We start from the raw sequence: 20535 nt of genomic DNA on the forward strand, positions 1-20535 counted from the left end.
AAAAAAAAAAAAAACAAAAAAAACCCAAGACCAAAGGGGGAGGCAAATGAACCGTGTTCTCATAAGATAACTCAAATTTGATATACAGTGTCATTTCAGGACATGTAAGCGAGCAAATCCAAGCAACTCTGACTTGGAGAAGTTAGCTTTAGGATACTCTTTGAGCTAAAAGGGTGCGAAATGCGATGTTTTTAAAAAAAAAAATCAGGACACCTTTTTGGGCTCCCTTACCCTCACACCGGGTTACCCTCTACCCCCTCCCCCCCCCCCCCCCCCCCCCGGTCTCCAGGTGATGTTCTGTATCCGCCCTTAAATGCACAAGGGCTTAACATTCTGTATTTCGCTCATTCGCACATGAACGCCGCATGGCTGACGTTAAATCTCGTCGATATGCCATGTCGTTTCCTCTCTCTCTCTCTCTCTCTCTCTCTCTCTCTCTCTCTCTCTCTCTCTCTCTCTCTCTCTCTCTCTCTCTCTCTCTCTCTCTCTCTCTCTCTCTCTCTCTCTCTCTCTCTCTCTCTCTCTCTCTCTCTTCTCTCTCTCTCTCTCTCTCTCTCTCTCTCTCTCTCTCTCTCTCTCTCTCTCTCTCTCTCTCTCTCTCTCTCTCTCTCTCTCTCTCTCTCTCTCTCTCTCTCTCTCTCTCTCTCTCTCTCTCTCTCTCTCTCTCTCTCTCTCTCTCTCTCTCTCTCTCTCTCTCTCTCTCTCTCTCTCTCTCTCTCTCTCTCTCTCTCTCTCTCTCTCTCTCTCTCTCTCTCTCTCTCTCTCTCTCTCTCTCTCTCTCTCTCTCTCTCTCTCTCTCTCTCTCTCTCTCTCTCTCTCTCTCTCTCTCTCTCTCTCTCTCTCTCTCTCTCTCTCTCTCTCTCTCTCTCTCTCTCTCTCTCTCTCTCTCTCTCTCTCTCTCTCTCTCTCTCTCTCTCTCTCTCTCTCTCTCTCTCTCTCTCTCTCTCTCTCTCTCTCTCTCTCTCTCTCTCTCTCTCTCACTCTCTCTCTCTCTCCCTGTCTCTCTCTCTCCCTGTCTCTCTCTCTCCCTCTCTCTCTCTCTCCCTGTCTCTCTCATTCCCTCTCTCCTCCCTCCCCCTCCCTCCCTCCCTCGCTCCTTTCCTCCCTACTTCGCCCTCCAACCACTCTAGGGCGTGGATGTGAATCGGCTTTATCTGTCATGCTGCCACGCATTTACACGTTAGTAGCAGTGCGCTAAGAGGGCCTTCTGTTCGGTGAACCATTCACTGTGGACACCTGCTGATTGCCTGTTGTGATGGAACACTTGTGTCTGGATCTCTTTAACTCCATAATGATGTCTGGTAATCGGCTATTGCTGCTGACAAATGCCACCGACATACGGACACGCTACCCACTATGGGACACGCATGAAAGCATCAGTGCGAGGTCGCTTTTTTAAAGATAAGCTTTGTTTGCGAAGGCTTTCGTCACCGATGCATCTTCTCTTGCCTGTATAGATAGTAGAAAATGTGGTCAGCACACTTTGGCTTCGGCTCACGCATGGTGACTTCCCGCCGTCGTCAGGCACGTGGTCGAAGAAGGCAGCGGCGGAGGCCGGCCGTTTCCTGGACGTGCAGGCGGTGCTGCCTGCCGCGGACCGCTTCCTCGGTATCGCTCCGGCTGCGCAGTGGAAGCTACGGCCGGACGCCGACTACGTCTACTACTGCGACAACGAGACGGTGGAGGGTGCGTCGCCGGTCCCGTGGACGGCACGGAGGAGGTTGGCGGGAGGATAGAGGGAGGAAGGGGGGGGGGGGGGGGGGGAGTGATTGGCGTCGGCGTAGTGCAGAGACCGAGCAAAGGAAGTGGAGTTGCCAAATACTCTCCGTTTCTCAATTTTGCTACGAGGTTGAAGATAGTTACATCTGGTCCATGCGTGTCTATTCTTAAAATGATCGGGGAGGCCAGATTCGTGGAAGTCGTCATAAAGGAACAGGTCCATGGACCTCGCGGATTTCCAACCTGATCTTCTGGCCATCCAGTACGTGTACGCATATATATATATATATATATATATATATATATATATATATATATATATATATATATATATATATTTGTGTGTGTATTATACTTACATATAATTCTAAAGCTCATGCATGTAGCTACAGCAATCAGACATGGAAGCCTTGCAGATTGCATCGCCTCCTTATAAAGGTACCTGTTTTGTAAAGCTGAAGAGGTGCAGTTACAGCTTTCTCTGGCATACGGGAAGATTAAATTTGCGCATAAGTGACCAATAAGTGTTTGAGTAATTTATTGTGCATCTATTCATTCACTCACAGCTATCGAGTGCCCAGTGTCCACAATATGTGTGGCTATCACAGCCGATTCATACGCAGATTCTCGACAGACCAAATTTTTACCGATTAGAGATATGCATTTAGCGCATATTAATGTTAACGAATTCATGTTAATTACTGTTAATGTTAATAACCCGCATAACTTCAGAACATTGTCTTCAATCTTTCCCCAAATGTGCTTAGGCAGATACATTCCTGTCGATAATCCTTTTTTACTCGCTATTTTCAATAAACATGGATTGCGAGCCAGCTTCACCTATGTATGGGGGAACACTGTTCCAAGCTGTTGTGCCTTTGAAAAGAAAGCGACCCTCACTCGTTTCACTTCGAGCTTGTGGAAAATGCAACACCCGTCATATCAAGATCGCTCGCGATGCACTCTGAATATAACAGCGTTGCTTGTTGAGCTGGCTCTTCAGTTACCATGCGATTATATTTACATACGCATACTCGGTGCTCAATAAGCTTACACAGGCAGGAGCGCAGCCAGAGTCTTGGTTCTTGGGGGGGGGGGGGGGGGAGCACAGGGTTGGCCAAGGCCTGGTGAAAGGCCCACACCCATAAAAAGTGACCGGATATGGCCCACCTGATTTCGACGGCAGCCCTGCCCTTCTTAAAAGCCAGAAAGCATCATAAGATTCAGTTGCGCTTGTATTTCTACATCAATAAACGAAAGAAAATGGGGCGTTAAATCGCTGCATTTAATAAATTACTGTCGCATTTTATTTTACAACGTTTCGATGGACTCTTTCTAAGCCGATAGCACCTAGGAGCTGTGCTGAAATTTGTATGTGTTGTACACGGACATTGTAAACGTAGATCTTAGATCGACATGAAATCGTAAATTCGCATTCACATCAACCTGTTTTGATCGCAGAATTACCATATTTGCTTAGAACAGAGGCGTGGAAAAATTACATAACACAGTTTCGGCCATGCATACTCGCAAGTCTCACAACAAAAACCCTGACGCCCGGCGTTGCTGTCACCATAGGCGACGCAGCGTCGGTCCTGCGTTTAACACTAGGCGGTGGCCAGTGAGCGGGGAAAGCGACGTTTCTGAGGAAAGTGCCTTCAAACGCCTTCAATATTAATTGGAACGCTAAGGAAGTGTTCCAAACTGGAAAAGGGACGGACAGGCGCGTTGGGAAAAGTGTGGCCCAATGTTTGTGGTCGGTCGCGCGCACCCGAGGCTAACATTGGACCGGTTCATTTTGGAGCCTTCACAGGGATTGGTGACGAACCTCGTTAACCAGTCCAGATCTGGCTGTGAAATAAACTGCATCGCTTACCGAAATACAACCGTCGGAAAATTAGTCGGCAATCTGAACCCTGTCCGACTCATAGTGACTAGAAATCGACTGGGAATTGAGGGATCGTCTTTTTCAAAAACCGGCCCCGGAACTAGTTTTCGTGGCCTAAGCCAAGAGACTGGGCTGTGGTCCATGGCTTTTGACATGCGTATGGCTCGTTTCCTGAACACCGATATCACTCGCAACGTTTTGCTCTCTACAATAAGTTTTTCACAGGAACCCCTGCAAATTCATCGGTGGTGTTGCGGAAGTGCCCAGATTTGCCAAGGCCTGCCGATTTACACCCAACCGATTTTCAAACAATAATATTTGTGAATTTACACACACATCGTGCCTTAGAAAACCCGATTTCCTGCACTTGGGTAAATTTGGTTATCTGCTGAGCTCTCATGCAAGACGGTCATTGCAATGCATTGATGAGGATGACCCATATAGATTTTAAAGTCATCACTTATGTGGGCCTTCGTGTCATCTAGATGAACGTCTGCTATCATGCTATTCTTCATACGTGGCCCAAAGCGTCCAAACGTTTTATGTACGTTTCGAGTAACCCATAACGGTCTGTTGCAGGAGTGGAGTTCCCCAACGTTCCTGGCACAGGCAACGTCCCCCTTGTCGCTGACATGTCGTCCAACATCCTCACGCGACCAGTAGATGTCAGCAAGGTGGGCACAAGACACCTCGAACACTTCCTCTCTATGCAAAAACGTCATATCAGCCCTGAGCCGACTCATCTGTGGATAAGCCAGTGCCAAAATACTCTCATGCATCCAGCTAGATTACGTCTTCTACAGTGTTCAACGTTCACCGGCATCTCACTCAGACTGTTTCCACTTTCTTTGGACATTTTGTTTTCAGTTCCCGTCATTGAGTCGCTGCGTTCATTTCGGGTCAATGATTCAGTCATTTTATTCAATGATTAATTCATTTTAAATCGATGAGTCATACCATTTGATTCAATTGTTCATATATATTGCAACTTATTCTACATTAGTTCAATGCACAGAAAACGATGTCGTAGCCCGAGCTCAGGAAAACACCGCATCCAAATGACATATCATGGGCATTCACTTCGCGCGCTGTTTTAGTTTGGCGTCATTTTCGCGGGCGCACAGAAGAACATGGGCCCGGCCGGGACGACGGTTGTGATAGTGCGTGACGACCTACTGAGCCGCGGCCTCAAGATGTGCCCTTCCGTGCTGAGCTACAGCGCCATGGCCAAGGCTGGCTCTCTGCTCAATACTCCGCCCTGCTTCAAGTGAGTGTTTGTGCACGCGCTGGTCAATCGGTATCTGCCGCCGAAAACTGGATTCGGTCGGAACGAACCGGTTATATAAAACAGAATGTCGACGGCGTGATGTGTGGTGGTCACCGACAGGCCTTGACACAGAGTACGGATTCGTCGAAATAGCAGAGGGAATGCTCGGCACGGGCAGCTGATATGTCTGGTGTCAACACACCGGAAAGGCAATCTGCGGACTGTTTGGGAGGCGCGGCCAAACAGCTGTACCAAGGACAAACGGCCGACGATGGAGAACCGGCAGTGTGACAGCACGCTTGCATTAGTCACATTTTGATTAAGATCGGGGACGTTATTTCACAAAATGGGTTGGGGGGGGGGGGCGGCCATTGGTGAGAAATGACCCAACCTACCCTCAGAACATGCCAAAAGCAGATTTCTCCTCAGATTTTGCCCACTTTCTATTCAATGTGGGATGGGGGGGGGGGGGGGCGGGCTGCAGCCCAAGCTGAATAGGGGCGGGTGGGGATTGGGGGCGGGGTCAACTTTATACGGAACTACACCTCTGGCTCAGATGGAATGAAAACGACGTTTTCTGTAAATTTATTTACATTTTTTTATAATCCAGATGTTGATAAACGCTAGTCAGCATCTCATTTATTCTGTACATGTGGGCACCTTCTGGTACCACACTGGTGCCTCCAATGTGCTTATTGTTTTTCGTATCAGTGCTTTTGTACTTTTTGGCGATAATCGCTTCTTATCTTAATTACAGGTAGCTTTTTCCTGCAGTCTCGACCATGCACCTTTGGGGCAATACAAAAAAAAAACGGTTTCCGACATTTCATAGGCTGTGAGTGTTCGTTTAAACAGCACATTATTCCAGCATATATGTGACCGGTAAGGTGCTGGAGTGGGTGGAAGAGCAAGGAGGGGTGTCGGAGATGACCCTGAGGAGCGACATCAAATCCAAGCTGGTCTACAATACTGCAGACTCTTCCGACGTGAGTCACTCTGCCTCGTGTCATCATCGCGTGCGGTGGGTGGTTCGTAACGTCCACAGAGGGACGTATCAGACGGGTGCGTGCCTGCCTGAAATGTTACCTTTCCGCGTGTTTTTATGATGCAAAGCTTTTCACTTCTAATTACAGAAACGTTTTACTGGCCATATGAACAGGGGAATTGGCGCGTCCAAATCATCATCATCGTCAATCTCAACGATTTGTTTGCACCAAGACCACCACTCTTGAAGATGTGCATTTTCGGATTTTTCAGCGCCGCTCGTGTCTGCCAGGGCCTCTTCAGTCGCTGTCGTGTGGCTGACTTTTCGGTCCGTGCTTGTCAGGGCTTCCACAGTCGCTGTCATATAGCTGGTGTCCAGGTCTGTGCCTGCCAGGGCTTCTACAGCCACTGTCATATACCTGGTGTTCCGGTCCGTCTGCCGGGGCTTCTACAGACATTGTCATGTACCTGACGCCCCGTTCCGTATCTGTGGAGCCTCTACGGACCTTATCATGTGCTTGGTGTCCCGGTCCGTGTTTGTCGGGGCTTCTACTGTCGCTGTGTGAGGCTCACGCCTGGTCCGTGTCTGTCAGGAATTCTACCTGGCGCCAGTGGCGGTGGATAGCCGGTCCAGGACCACGGCCCAGCTCAGGCTCGGGGCCGGGGCTGACCTCGAGAAGAAGTTCCTGCAGGAGGCGGAACAGGCAGGCTTCAAGAGCCTGAAGGGACACCGGTGGGTTCGGCGGGAGGCACTCAAAACCAGCGTGGCAAAGCCGCTGTATCGCCGGTGACATTGGTCGGACATGAGTAGGGATTTAGTTTCCCATGTCGCTCAGTGGACGAGATGTGGGAGTGGGGGACGGTTTTTACGGTTTGGTTTCATTTTGCCCTGTTTTTTTCTTGTCGCAGGTTTGTAGACAGCGCCCGTTATACCTCCGCTTCTGTCACAAGGAGGCATACTGTGGCAACTGTAGGTCCGCAACTACAGCTATTACAATATTCGCCTTTCAGGTCTGTGGGTGGTATCCGCGTGGCGCTCTACAACGCGCTTACCGTTCCACAAATCGAGCGCCTGGTGGCGTTCATGGGCGCCTTCGCCGCCGACAACCGGCAATAGTCGCCGACAACCGGCAATAGGGGACAACCGGCAATAGTCGCCGACAACCTTTGCCGCCGACAACCGGCAATAGGGGACACCCCGCAGCGCCCGGTGCCGCTGTAAGCGACACACAAGCGGACGCAAGGCGCTGGGCCAGATTCCTGTCATCAGCAAGACAACCAAAAGGTTTGCGGTTTAATGGTTATACATGCGTGCTGTATTTCAATATGCCCGCCACATTTAAGCTGGCTGCGCCCTCACGGAGGGCAGATGCCTATGTATTCACTCCGAGGCCTGGTGTCTACTGTTTTTGGGGCAATTCTCTATTGTTTACGTGACATGTGCCATTGCTGAATAAAGGACAGCTATGGCAAAATTTTCACATTTCTGGGTGTGTGCTACCAGCCGCGTGGTTCACACTTGGCAGAGTGAAGACATTTCCAGCTGCCGCGGCCCCACGCACTGGCAAATCTTGTTTAGGGATTAAAACAACGCGTACACCGTAGAAAGTGTACTTACTTATACGACTAATGTTTGAGATCATTGACGGCGGCTAACTTCGGCGCACCCTGGGTCCCATCTGAATGGGTTTTCCCAATCGCCAGCGTCGTATGATTCACCGAGCGGGCTGGGCTGGAAGATCGATGGTGTTTCCTCGCCCACCGGAGGCCGAGGGCGCCAGCAAAGCACCTCCGCGTTTCCAGGCTGCCCTTAAATCATGATCACGAAGCAGGTAGTTATCTATGGTTGGGGGAGGGGGGGGGGGGGACACGTGCACGCCGCATGCGTTGCATTCTTCGACTTTAGTGTGAACCATAACAATCAGATGGATGACACCACGAACTGATCTGTCAGATTGCCAGTCATCCTCCCAATTCCATACGCAAAGGGTGGTCTGGTCAGACCACAGAGGTGGTCTGTTGACCACGTTCTGAAGGAGGTCGCCGAGAAGTTTCTAGCATAATGCATGGGTTCTCCGGAGGTCCGCACATTGGAGAATCCACGCACGAGATTCGTGTGCCGTGAATGATACTGGGTCGCTACCTCTCTACCCACGAGGTGGAGAGTTACAGACGCGGTGCATCCCACTCCATGTAAACAGGTCCGTGCTGGTCGTCCAAACGTTCTTGCTTGCCACTCGGCCTAATGCCGAAGTGAGTAGAGCGAATTGTTGTTTTGCGTCCACGCGATGCAAGCCGTCGTCGCCACAGACAGGAAAACCGAGGACTCGTTAACAGAGTACCTCAAAATGAGCCACCAGCTATGACATATACAGCATTGATGTATATTAATGAATGCAGTGATCTGACGTCAGCATTAATCGGGTATGACAAGATGTGTGTACGTTAACAAAACAGCTATGTCGTCCTATCGCGGCCATCCACGCCTTGCAGGGACGGCCGGCGGAAGCGCTGGGAACCACCATGACACTCCAGCTCGCAGCGACGGCTGCTGGTACACAGCCGAGCGCTCCAGCTGCCGGTGCACTGCTGCCGCTGCCGGTGCGACGGGCGGCGATCACTGTGTACGCGTTACACCGCCCGCCCACGGACGGGTAGCACCCCACCGCCGCCACCCCCGCCACGTGGAGCGCTCCGCTGCTGCGGCTTCCGTGGGCCCGCCGCAGGGCCAGCCCCACACTGGCTGCAGCCCGGTCCCGCGGCTCCCGCCACGTGGCGCGCTCTGCTGCTGCGGCTCCGGTGGGCCACTACAGGGCCAGCCCCCGACACTGAACACGCCCTGTTCCCGCGGACCCCGGCGCACTGGCCGCAGGACCCGTCGGTCGCCGCGGCGCCGGGGCCCGCTAGCTGTAGGCCTCCATGCTGCCGGTGTACTCGCAGATGTCGTCGTAGCCGAGCGTGCAGAGCTGCCGGTCGGGCAGCAGCTGGACGGTGGCCCGGCAGCGCCGCTGGTCCCGCTCGATCACCTCCCCCACCTGGTGAGCAGCGGGGCGCGCTACAGACGCCGCTCCCACGCTCCGGTCACACGCACGTCCGGCGTCAACGCTCGCATCATCCCCGCAAACCACGGCCACCGCTGGCGGCCGACGCCAGGGAGGCGCTGGGCCGGTCCGGGACTTGGCTAACCAGACGAGGGCAGGGCATAGCCACGGGAAGTATCCGATTTTTAACTATGTGATCCGCTACACCCTTCTTAATGTAGCATCCCGGCGCCAACTTTGCCCGCCCCTTCACTACTTAACATGCATCCATCTCGCTCGCTTCTGCCTTGCACCTACTTCCTCACCACCACCACACAATTCATTTCTCCGTCCCTGCGCCCGAGCCCGGCGCGCCCTGCGCCGGCGGTGCCCGTGCTCGCCGCCGCCGCGGCGTTACCTGCGCGCGGTGCTGGCCTCGCAGCACCATGACGTGGGCGGGCCGGTGGCGCGGCACGACCGTCTCCAGCCGGGCGGTGCTGACGTCCTCCAGCAGGCGGCCGGCGGCGTCCTCGCAGACGCACAGCTCACGCGTGATCACGTCCACCACCGTCAGCTGGCGGCGCACGCCGGCGTCACCGAACGGCGCCTGCACAACGGCCGGAGCGCGGGCACGGCACGGCCGCGGCGACGTAAACACGTCCACGGAGTCATATCATGTGGCGTCGATGGATGTCTAGTGAAGGAGCCGACGTGGCTCCCACGCCTAGCCAGAGGATCGGGAAGGGACAAAAGGTATCGCACATATATAGTTTATCATCGATATATATATATATATATATATATATATATATATATACCGTACAAGCATGTCGTATATCGCTGAACTACGTTTACCATATTGTACTCACACTAGGCGAGCAACAAGCTAGCCATTTTTAAGCCTTCTATTGGACAGGGCTCCCTCCACAGCAGCATCCCAACCAATATAAGGCTCCTAGATGGGCAACCAAGGTGGTGCCACCGCGGTCAATGGCACCCGACCGCCGGCCCGCAGCGGTGCCACCGCAGCCTCGCGCCGTGAAGCCACCCCCAGAGCGGCGGACTACCTTCTCCTTGAAGTAGCGCCCCTTCTTGTAGCTCTGGTCGATGCACCGCACGCGCAGCTGCGGCCGCACCCAGGGCGCGGTGTCCGCCGGGGCCGCGGCGCCGGCCGGCTTCTCCGACCTGGCGAGACAGGCGCCACGTCAGGGCGCGTCTGCGCCGAGGCGACAGCCGTCTTCCGGAGGAGCGTGCAGAGACGAGGCCGTGAGAGGGACCCGGAAGCGACGGGACACCGAAGCACACCCGGCACCACCTGTTGGCCCTGCCAGTAGCTGCCGCAGCGAGCCAGATAACACAACTTGATCTAGTGGTAATGGGGCGAGCCATTTACCAGTTCTTACAGGCAACACGCCTGAAAATACATGCTTTCAGCAAGAAACTGTCCCGGAAGACCACGGAATCCCTCACCGACTGCTGGCGTCCTTGGACCGGGCGTCCGTACGGCGTTTGGCAGAGTGTCCTCGGTCTCTGTCCTTGGAATGTCGAGACCCAGTCTCCGGCGCCACGCTTGCCTTATGCTCCTTTTCCTGCTTTTCGCGGTACTCGTTGTACTTGTCTTGGTCTGCAAGGACACCGAAGACTAGTTGGTCCACCATGGCACTAGATAAGATGGACACCAATAATACATCGCGGAATGTGTGCCTACAGAATCACGGTGACGGCGCGAGGCCTTGCGCAGACCAGTCATGCAGGCAACAAACGGTGACAAGAACGCATAGCCACTGCATGAAAAGGGAGGAACGGGCTTAGTGCCCACAACACGGAGGCATGCCTAAATCGACATCATTACCTAGCCTGTGCGATATTCCCAGTGAAACTGCGCCCTTGCAATACTAGAATCTTGTTTTCTATACACTTGCCCAGCTACCATTATCTGAGCATGGGACAGCCTACGCAGCTGGAAGTGAAGGTCGTCACCTGGGAGAAAAACGCGGTAACCTGCCACGCTAACAGGGGGACGCCGCAAAACGTGGCTCGTGGTATGAATGTCAATCACTACTGAAACATGTGAAGGCCGCGTGCACCCTCAACACTGTCGAGCAAACTCCAGTGCTGATAAGAGATGGCCAGATTTCACAAACACCATGGATTACAGCACACCTCAGCACCGCGGTACAAACGGCCAGAATTGGATCGGTACCTGCAACGAGACTCTGAGGCGGAAACTATGCTGGGTCAGCCCATGACATCTGCGGTACTACGAAATCATGGCTTGTGTTACATGCAATAAAAGCTGATGCCAGCGACGGCACCATACTCTCGAGCCGGTACCAGTTCCAGTGCACTGGTGCCAGCATCGTGCCAGTGCCGGGTATGAAGAGGGTGGCTGGATTTACGGCCGCCGCACGACCACGCCGAACGGCACGGCCACTCACTGAGGACCCGGCTGTTGCGCTTGTAGTCTTTCCTGGTGACCAGCTGGAGCGTGCTCTCGGGGAGACTGCTGGTGCTGCCCGACACGGCCATCTTGACGAGCGCCCTGCCCTCGCCGTCCAGACTGGCCACCTGGGGAGCCCACCGCCCGTTACCGCACGCGGTCACAGGCGAGACCAGGACCTGACGGTACATCACTTGGGCACCGCTATCCCACCGCCCGCTACCGCACGCGGTCACAGGCGAGACCAGGACCTGACGGTACATCACTTGGGCACCGCTATCTTCTAAACTGGAGCGGCCCGTCCGGGCCCGCCCGCCACGCCGTCTAGCATCGCAAGCATTGCTGCAACCGATCATCACAGCTTTTTGCGGGTTTCGGAAAAAGGAGTCAAATTATCTGTTGGACCGTATCGTGGTTAAGCTCCTTGCGCGCAGGGTGCACGATCGCGTATGACCTTTCTAGCACAATGCGATTTGAACAAAGCTGGCGCCACCGATAAATTAGCACGGACAACGCAAAACCTGCTTACTGCAAAAAAGCTGCACGACGTCAGCACGAATTTATCTCAGCAATTTTCGGCCCCAGGCGATTCCAGCAACTGGCCGGGAGGCGAACACTGACACCCTATTAAAAATGAACGATGATCCGTTGCAGCTTAAAACGAGGGACCACGCCAGGTATATTCGCCTGGCCCAGTCCCTCTGTTTGGCGTTCAGCACAGTGTGCCGTGCCCATTATCTTTCAACGTATTTGAGCTTTTCGCGACAACGTGACGTGTCACTATAAACGCAAGTAGTTCCAAATTCGTCAATTTGAACGACTCAGGCGGCCGGGCCCGTCTCATGGTCAGAGCCCGCAATCAGCTGCTAATGCCAGCCAGTGATAGTGAATGAGTGCGTAATACGGTGTACGGCAGGGAACTCCTCCTGTCACATCTTCACAACAAAACGGAGTACTTCTATGCATCGGAAATCACTATTCGTGTGTTCTTGATGGCATCTGACTGCCTTCACCTCGGTGATGGCATCCCCCGTAAGGTCATGACAAGTCAACCGCCACCTCGCTCATGCCACAAAACGCAACGTCTTACTAGTGCGGAATTATGTAACGACCCACCACGACATTGCGGAAAGTGCATTTGCAAAGACAGACCACAAGCCACCACCAGCCCTCAACGTCTACGGTGCTCACTAGCTGCCAATGTCTTCAGCTCCGCCCGAGCGAGCACGGCCCTGACGTACCTGACCGTAGCATCCCTTCTCCTTGCCGATGGTGACGACGACGAAGGCACCGGGTACCATCTGCAGCTCCTCCTCGCCGTCAGCCGGCTTGCTCGCCTGCGCCGTGGTCGTCGTGGCGCCCAGGCCCAGGCCTTTGGGTCGAACCACTGCCTCGAACGGCGCCACCGTCCTGCACGCCGGGGAACACGCCGGCCGATTACCGCCCGCCCCACGCGGGCGGGAGAGTGGCCCTGACGACGGCGATGGACAGCATGACAGAGTAAAGCGCACAGCCCGCCGTGGGACATACTTTTCGCGCTTCTCGTTCTCGATATCTTATTACAATGTAGGCTTAACATATGCGTCTCATAGACTTCACCTCGGCCACGTCTGACGGCAGGCTTGGACAAAGCTGCCCCACTCACTCTCCATTTTTCCCAGTGCCGTCGCCGTCCTTCCAGCCCATGCCCCTGAGCAGCGCTTTTCCGAACTCTGACACCGGCACATCGTGGTAGTCAGACAGCGTCGGCTGGAACGGAACGATACGTGCATGTTAGACATCTGCGTCCGGTCCTAGGTTATCAGGGCTAGGTGTGGGCTCCTTGAACACGGTGGGATTTGCATAGAGGAGCGGCCAACACGAAACGGGCAGGCTAGCTCTGTCGGGCCCGTAAGCGCTGGGAGCCTGACAGTGAATGTACACTTGACACGCTCTGATCTCCGCTCTTCAAGACAGCAGAGAACGTCCGCGACACACCACAGACGACGGTGAGTGCATGAGATACCTAAAACTAAACAGACAAACCGTACCGAACGCAGTTGATGAAACGAAGAACATTCAGAACATTAATTCCGTTACTAAGTGGTTGTCAGGGCCCGCGATGCTTTCAGCTATCATAAGTTTGTCATAATATACCCGACGGGTTTCCTAACGAGCTGCTGCAGATTTATTCCCGTATACTTTCTGCGGCTTTATAAGTCGAGCGCTATTAAAAAGTCGCATACATCACGGAACCCGCTCCGCTCACAAAACCGGACGATAACACTGGGAATAAATGGCTGAGACCTGCCACAAATGGTCATAGCGAATGCAATGGCTGCAATCAAACAAGAATTGCTGGCAAGAACAATCGATTTGTAAAATGCGCTAAGGCACATCAAGCATATAGCATGCACGTGGCAAAGTGAAGGAAATATAAATGTGCACTTACCACTTCGCCAATGGTCGCGCCCTGAACGAGGGCATTTGAATGAACCTCGATGTCTTCTACTTCTTTATTATCTGCGCCAGATTGAGCTCCATCTGCTGTCTCTGGAAGACATTGCAGAGTTTTCACCACAAACACACACAAGAAATGTGCTAAAAATAAAAATATCATTAACTCGGCAGAAACGTGCTTGGATGGGTCCAATTCCAGCGTGCTGTTTTCCAACTGTGCAAATAGGTATTGCAAAGGAATTCACCATAGGTGCAATCATGATGCTTGCAATCTGGCATATTTTTGGTCTGGAATGGAGAGAAATTTGCCATGAATGCAAAAGGTCTATGGAAAAGTACGTGAGAGGCAGAACACACTATCCATCAAACGGGGGGGGGGGGGGGGGGGGGGGCGGGGGGAGATTCACATCTCTATGGTCAGGGCATATCTTTATGACCTATTGTGGACGAAACCCAGCTCCGAATGTGTGTGTGTGGGGGAGGGGGAGGGGGGGGGAGGGTATGGAGCGAATGAGGAGAGGTGGAGGACTCTGCTCGCTCCTAACGAATGAAGCCGTTTGGGAGATAAGTAGGTGTCCTGGTTGCCATGAGTTCAGAGTCCCCCCCCCCCCTCATCTCATTCCTAATGTGACAGCGTGGGTGGGTTCGAGCCGCTCCGACCTCGCTTCTTGCCGCTGACTAGGGGGGGGGGAAGGGATGGTCATTGGCGCCGGTGGCAGCGGCCGCTCGAGGTCAGATGAGATCAGACGGCGGGGTGGACCACGCTGACACTGCCGCATGTTTAACGTTCGCCATAAATCACGCAGCTGAACAGAAAATTCGCATTCGGGTGGTGACACAGCTTAGCGTGAGCTCTGATTTCAGAGAGCCAACCAATCGAAAAATTCGGAGCAGGTGCAAAAGTTTTTTCCAGGTGCACAATGCCATCTGCTCAGCCCAGCCATACCACTTAACAAACAGTCCACCTAGTTCACTCAAAAGCAGTATTCGACATTTGTGTTGGGTTTTGAACTGAGATAGCCATTTTGAAGATCCTTCCGTGCAGTTCACAGCCCTGCTCCTTTTGAGGTGCTGGTTTCTGCTTCTGCTCCTGATTCCTGAGCTTTCCACCCGCAAACTTGAAGGCTATTTTGTGAAAATTATTTCAAGGTCACCCAGGCATACATGACGTCATAGCAAAGTAACACGAATGCTGCCATCTCCCAACCATCCAGTGCTCAACGCCAAGAAAGAAATATCATGGAGTCATTCGTGTCTGGTGTACGTCAGCACAATTTCTGGCATCGACGGAATTCAATTGGCCCTCAACCGACGTCATGCATGCAGCGCAACTTTCGAACACGAAACACGTTTTGTGCTATATCATGCTGGAATTTGGACAGTGCAGTGGCACGATCATGACGGAAATAAGGCTGGGAACCAAATGACTCCAGAATAGTGCCCCAGCCTTGTCTGTGAATGCAAGTTAACAACATCGAATCTCGGAAAAGTATGCAAGAACACCATGGGAAAGATCCAAAATCCGCGCACATAACGACACTCGCGTTCTACGAGCAACGTACCGATTAGCGCGACACCTCTCCAAACGTTTAAGTACCACAAGAGAGTCAGCTCGTCCGCCATGGTGGCAATTTCGCACGGCCAGTCTGGTATTCCCATAGTTAGTGGCATTCCAATGGTTACAAGTGATATATTTCATCATATTTGATGCTTGTCTGAATATCTTGTATTGTGAAACATTTCCTCCAAAGAGAGTGTTCCTAATTTTTTTCAGGTTTTGAGCTGAAATAGGCATTTTGAAGACCTTTTGGTGCAGTTCGTCACCCCGCCCATCTTAAGACCTAAACCCCTCTAGTTTATGAGCTACATAACCGAGAAAATAGGGACAGTTTTCTGGGGTGAGTCTTTCAAAGTCACATTGGAATTACTGGCGTCATAACAACGCCAATCAAATCCTACCACTGCATGACCCCAGCGGCGATCAAGGCCCATAAAAAACACAATGGTCGCGTCGTTCATATCTGGCGCTCGTGAGCACGATTTCCAGATATAACAACTGTCAATCGGCTGCCAATCAATTTTGAGCAGGGTGCGTTGACGCAATCAAACAACAGAAGAAAGAAACGCTGAAACATTCCCTTTACAGGGAATGTTCAGCTATGAGGATACTGAATCAGGCGTCAAAGGTGATGAAATAAGGTCACTTGAGCTATTGGTAAACTTTGAAATAGAAAAGGCTGCTCTGGACAATTTAGTTTCTTGGTTCCTTGGCCTTGTTTGCCACATGGCTTAAGCGATGGCAGGATTTGAGTGACGTTATTATGGTGTTATGGATGCCTAGGTGACCTTGAAATAGTCTCCCTGAAATAGTCTGCACATCTTTGTGGGCATATAGCTCAGAAACTGGAAGGGCTTAGGTCTTAAGAAGGGCAGGCTGTGATTGATCATCTGCACCAAATGATCCCAAGGTAGCTATTTCAATTCTAAATCCCATTCAAATGTGGAACATTCCCTTAAAGTTCTTCATGCATCTCAACAACATTTCTGCAGTGGAAGCAAAAGTGAATGATCAGGGAAACATTTTGGGCTCTCAGAAAACATTTGCCCCCCCCCCGCCCTATCATGCTAAATCTAGCCAGCTGTAGGCGCCTTGACCTTCCAGCCTTTTCACATCAACCCAACAGTACAATGAAACTCCCAAATTAGTCCAAAAACACAAACAACCAAAATTTACAGCTGCAAAAACTTCCCAAAACTTTGTTTGAAAAATTAAACCTTCAGGAGGCAACCCTCTAAATTTCATTATGTTCAATATGAGAAAAGGAACCTAAACTGGTATTACATTCATGCCATTATAATGAACTAAATAAAAATATTGCCTTTGACTCTACACATAACCTATGTTCAAAAGCTTCAATAACCAATATCATAGATCACTTTAGGATAGCATGGCTTAAAAATACCTTTCAGAAGTTCTTCTGCTGCTTTCATGTCAAGGCTTGTTTCTTCCAAGGACTTGGCATGGTCTATTTTGGCACTGTCCAAAGAGGATTTATTTTCTTCATTGTGGGCGGGGTTTGTCCTGGGCTTCTTGAGAGGAATCACCAAAATGGCAGCCTCTTTCCTCTTCCTTGTACTGAAATATGAAGTAAAAAATTGGGTTAGAAGGATAAGAAGATGGTTATAGCCATCTCCTAAGATCTGGGATGAATCAAGTGCAACAAAGTAAGTAACTTAATGCTTGCTTATCCTCAAATAACACTACTGAGGATAAAAGACAGCTAATACCAAGAAATGTGATGTAGGACAAGATGAAAGACATCGTTCACACTTCTCTCCAACAATCAAATCATACTCCAAGTATTTTTAAGATGTGCTGGAAGATCCTCTGGTGACATGTAGGGAATTATGGGCAATGAAATGTTTTGCTGTGTGTTTGCATTGCCATAGCATTAATGCTGTTTTCAGGGTTGACAGGAGCAGCTAGATGCTCTTCCTTTCCCCACTTCCCTCAACTCCCTTGTCCGTCCCGGTGGCTCAGTTGGTTACAGCGCCTGCCTTCCGATCCACCCACCCATGGCTGGGTGGGTTCGAGTCGCTTTAGGGCGCTCGCTATTTGCCCTTGACAGGTATGGCCTGCGGCCGGTGGCAGCGGTCGCGCTAAAGGTCAGTTGACGTCAGAGGGCAGGACGGACCGTGCCGAGCATTGCGGCACGTCAAGCTTTCGCCACTAAATTCTGCCCTTGCCTGGGATTGCGCGATCGGATGGTGGGGGTCAGAGCTCACGCAACAAGCACTGCTTAGCGTGAGCGCTGATCCCAGAAATCCATCCATTCAAAAGGGTTCGGATCAAATTTATAAAAAACTCTCCCCACAGTCTTGTAATAACTGTGTCACAATATTAATTTCTTAAGGGTATCATCAAGAAACTTGACTTCCTGGGTGCCCTGCGGCTTTTCAAAACTTTTGACCTCCTTATCAGTCCCTTGGTTACAAAAAACATTTTGGGAATATATTTTCCTTACAAGCACATACACTGAGTAAGCCATGGACTCAAGAGTTATCAATTCTCTACAGGATGGTTGAGGTTAATATGGGAAAGGAAGCTGGATGAAAGGAGATGATGGGGCACTTAAACAAGGATTTTCAATTTCAAACATGAAAGAAACAATTCCCAAGATCATAGACAAGCTGCCTGCACCAATCATACTCCCAAACATTCCACTGGCAAATCTCAAAGCTTTGAGTGATAGCAGACATCCACACATGTCAGCATTATTAATTTTGTTTCCTCAAAGACAGCAAGCTCACCTTTCAATGCCAGTGTCATCAACAGATTTAACAAACTCAACTTCTTCAACCTTTTCAGCTGAATTCAGTGGTGTTTGTAAAACATTTGACTTCTTTACAGTTTTTGCAAACTGAAATACCACTGGCTTGGGCTCCATGCCTGGCTTTAAACTTGAGGTGTAGTCCAGTGGCTAAGTACCCCAACCTGTCAAGAGAAGTTAGTTCACAACAAAACCAAATTACAGAAAATGCAAGGACATCTGTGCCTATAACACCTTGAGAAACTCCTAGCTAAATTACAAACATTTACGTGGAACTATCACCATACCATGCATACCAATATGCCTAACTCTTCATTAAAAAGCAGTTGTTGAGCTTTTAATAAAGCACAAATCATGTCTCCATGCATCAGCAAAATGATACACAATATTTGTGACCTGGGGAACACATCCAGCACAGCAGCAGCACCACAGCAACATTTTAAACACATGCATGCTTCAAATCCAAGCACTTGGAGCTTGGTGCATGATTGAGCTTGGTGCATGAGCATGAGCTTGGTGCATGATCACCACCAATGTGTCATGCATGCATAAAAAGCCTATGTTTCAAGGAGTCATGATGCTTTGAATGCCATTTCGGGCAAAAATACCCCCATTCCACACACAAGCAATACAACAATTAAGCCCATTTTAGCAAGGGTTGAGTTTGGCACACATGGGTTCAAGGTACCATTGCATTGACATTCAGGCAGTGGAAATATTTTTGCAAACTGGTCTACGCCACATGGCCTCCAGTAATAGTACAGGGGCTACAGCAATCGCATGGGGTCTAAGATCATGAGACACAGACGCAATGGGATCTTACGCGTGAACGGGCGACTCGACACTCAAAAACTACGTAACAATTCTTTATTACACCAATTCTGACGTAAAAGCCCTTACGTAAAACACAACGTACGGACTATCCCTAACACACACCTATACGCAGCCGCCGAGCATATCCGGCAAGCACACGGCTATCTCACGCTGACAAGCATACACGCGCCGTCAAACGTTTCACAAACGTCGTTTCAGAAAATGGCCTTGAGACAGATATGGGTGCATTGAGACGATCCAGTATGAAATATGGCAGCAACGGCGCATATTTCACGACCTACTCGTAGAACCCCATCTTAAAATGCTCTTTCACAGCCCCACGTCCTTCTAAATCTTGGGCATTTCTGTGCATAAAAAGTACATAAAAATGACATAATAGCCGGTCATCGATCATAATTTGTAAATCGGTAGCTTTTTTACCCCTGGTCCCAAGCGCAGCCAGAGATATGACCAGGCACTAGGCTAGGTGCTTACGCCGTGATTATGTCGGTCAATGCCGCGCAGGGCCAGCGGGACAGCGTGGCACGGTGATGATACTGCTTGCCGTCCATTGCCCGTCCGCCTGTTCCGTCGGCGTCGCCTTTTCAGACACCATGAGATAGTGTGCATTTACAGTGTACATTCAGACAGCCGACGGTTTCTCCAGTAGAGGCGTCTGCGCGGCATTCTAACGGATTAGGACCGACGTAAACGGACTGCCAACGCGACGCTGGTGCGATCCCTTTTTCCAATGTTGAGGTCATGGTCGCCAACCGATGTGCCAGCCGAAAGTTGGGACGGCGGTTACATTGGTCTGCCATGGCGCTGCCCAACTGCACCATACATCGACTCGATCAGTGCGTCGCACACGCCTGCAGAAAGCTGTCGCTGCGGTACGAGCGACGAATGCAAGGTGCTATGTCCGCCAGTGTTCCAGAAATGCTCCCCTGGTCGATTCGAGGCCCCTTGTTAAAGCAGGACACCTGTGAGGCGCTTAGGCCCCTGACCGATACAGGGGCCCCGTATTGTTGCAGGGAATATGGCCAATGTAAATGGGGGCCCGGACTTGTCCCTGCTTCGAAAACCTTCCCTGCTCCGTACCCAGACCGACACGGAGCCGACTGACCGGTAATGGTGATCTCTGGCCGAAACAGAGAGACGCACTGTATCAGGAGTTCCCAATCGGTACAAAGCTCCCTCTAGCTTACATTTGAGACCACGGCGTTGCGGACATGGGGGCGTCGTTAATGTGGCCTCCGACCAGCCTTTTGGACCCTTCAGCCTTCCAATAGGGTCCTTAATCTTTGGTCCTGAAGGGTCCTTCCACCCCTCTGCCGACCTCATCAAACAAACTTCGTGACCGACTCAGGGACACTAGCTGACCCATAACCCTCTGTTAGCGAATGCGGGGCCCTGACCGAAACGAGGGCGCCGACCATTGTCTCAGGGACCCAGACCAATTTAAATCGTGGCCCCTGCTCATGCATGGGAGATTGACCCCGATGGTTCAGGCTTACAGGGACACTCAGACCAACTGTTCGGTGTTGGCGGTCTCTGGCCGACCGAGACACCCATATTGCCTCAGGGTATCCTCAAACTGTGAAAGAGGCCCTCTGACTGATATTTTAGGCCAC

General features: G+C 51.4%; 2 protein-coding genes across 2 annotated transcripts; one reads left to right on the top strand and one right to left on the bottom strand.

The window, feature by feature from the left end:
- Positions 1–1524: 1524 nt before the first annotated feature.
- Positions 1525–7412, top strand: LOC119112258 (putative phosphoserine aminotransferase; the record flags this gene model as incomplete). Its single annotated transcript, XM_037236361.1, is given in 7 exon segments — positions 1525–1686; positions 4187–4281; positions 4705–4874; positions 5743–5860; positions 6452–6591; positions 6870–6978; positions 7047–7412. Coding segments are annotated over 6 exon segments (791 nt in total), but the record flags the coding sequence as incomplete, so codon positions are not given.
- An 807-nt stretch (positions 7413–8219) lies between these two features.
- LOC119112247 (G-patch domain and KOW motifs-containing protein) lies at positions 8220–19075 on the bottom strand. The gene is made up of 11 exons (XM_037236345.1): positions 19025–19075; positions 18069–18252; positions 16721–16893; positions 13750–13850; positions 12964–13067; positions 12560–12728; positions 11317–11446; positions 10349–10502; positions 9946–10063; positions 9297–9452; positions 8220–8893 (listed from the first exon to the last, which is right to left on the bottom strand). Exons 2-11 carry the CDS (start codon positions 18203–18205, stop codon positions 8762–8764), a joined length of 1374 nt encoding a protein of 457 aa, XP_037092240.1. The 5' UTR covers positions 18206–18252; positions 19025–19075; the 3' UTR covers positions 8220–8761.
- Positions 19076–20535: the final 1460 nt, after the last annotated feature.

Source organism: Pollicipes pollicipes, unplaced genomic scaffold (genome assembly GCF_011947565.3).
Source record: "Pollicipes pollicipes isolate AB1234 unplaced genomic scaffold, Ppol_2.1 Scaffold_7261;HRSCAF=8764_pilon_pilon_pilon, whole genome shotgun sequence".
Taxonomy (NCBI): domain Eukaryota; kingdom Metazoa; phylum Arthropoda; class Thecostraca; order Pollicipedomorpha; family Pollicipedidae; genus Pollicipes; species Pollicipes pollicipes.

Excerpts from the sequence above, each read along its gene's own strand:
- LOC119112247 (XM_037236345.1), bottom strand. The coding sequence starts at position 18,205 with ATGGAGCCCAAGCCAGTGGTATTTCAGTTTGCAAAAACTGTAAAGAAG. Across the intron at positions 13,851-16,720 it reads AGCAGAAGAACTTCTGAAAG|AGACAGCAGATGGAGCTCAA; the intron begins GTATTTTTAAGC and ends AATGTCTTCCAG. Across the intron at positions 10,064-10,348 it reads TCCAAGGACGCCAGCAGTCG|GTCGGAGAAGCCGGCCGGCG; the intron begins GTGAGGGATTCC and ends CTGTCTCGCCAG.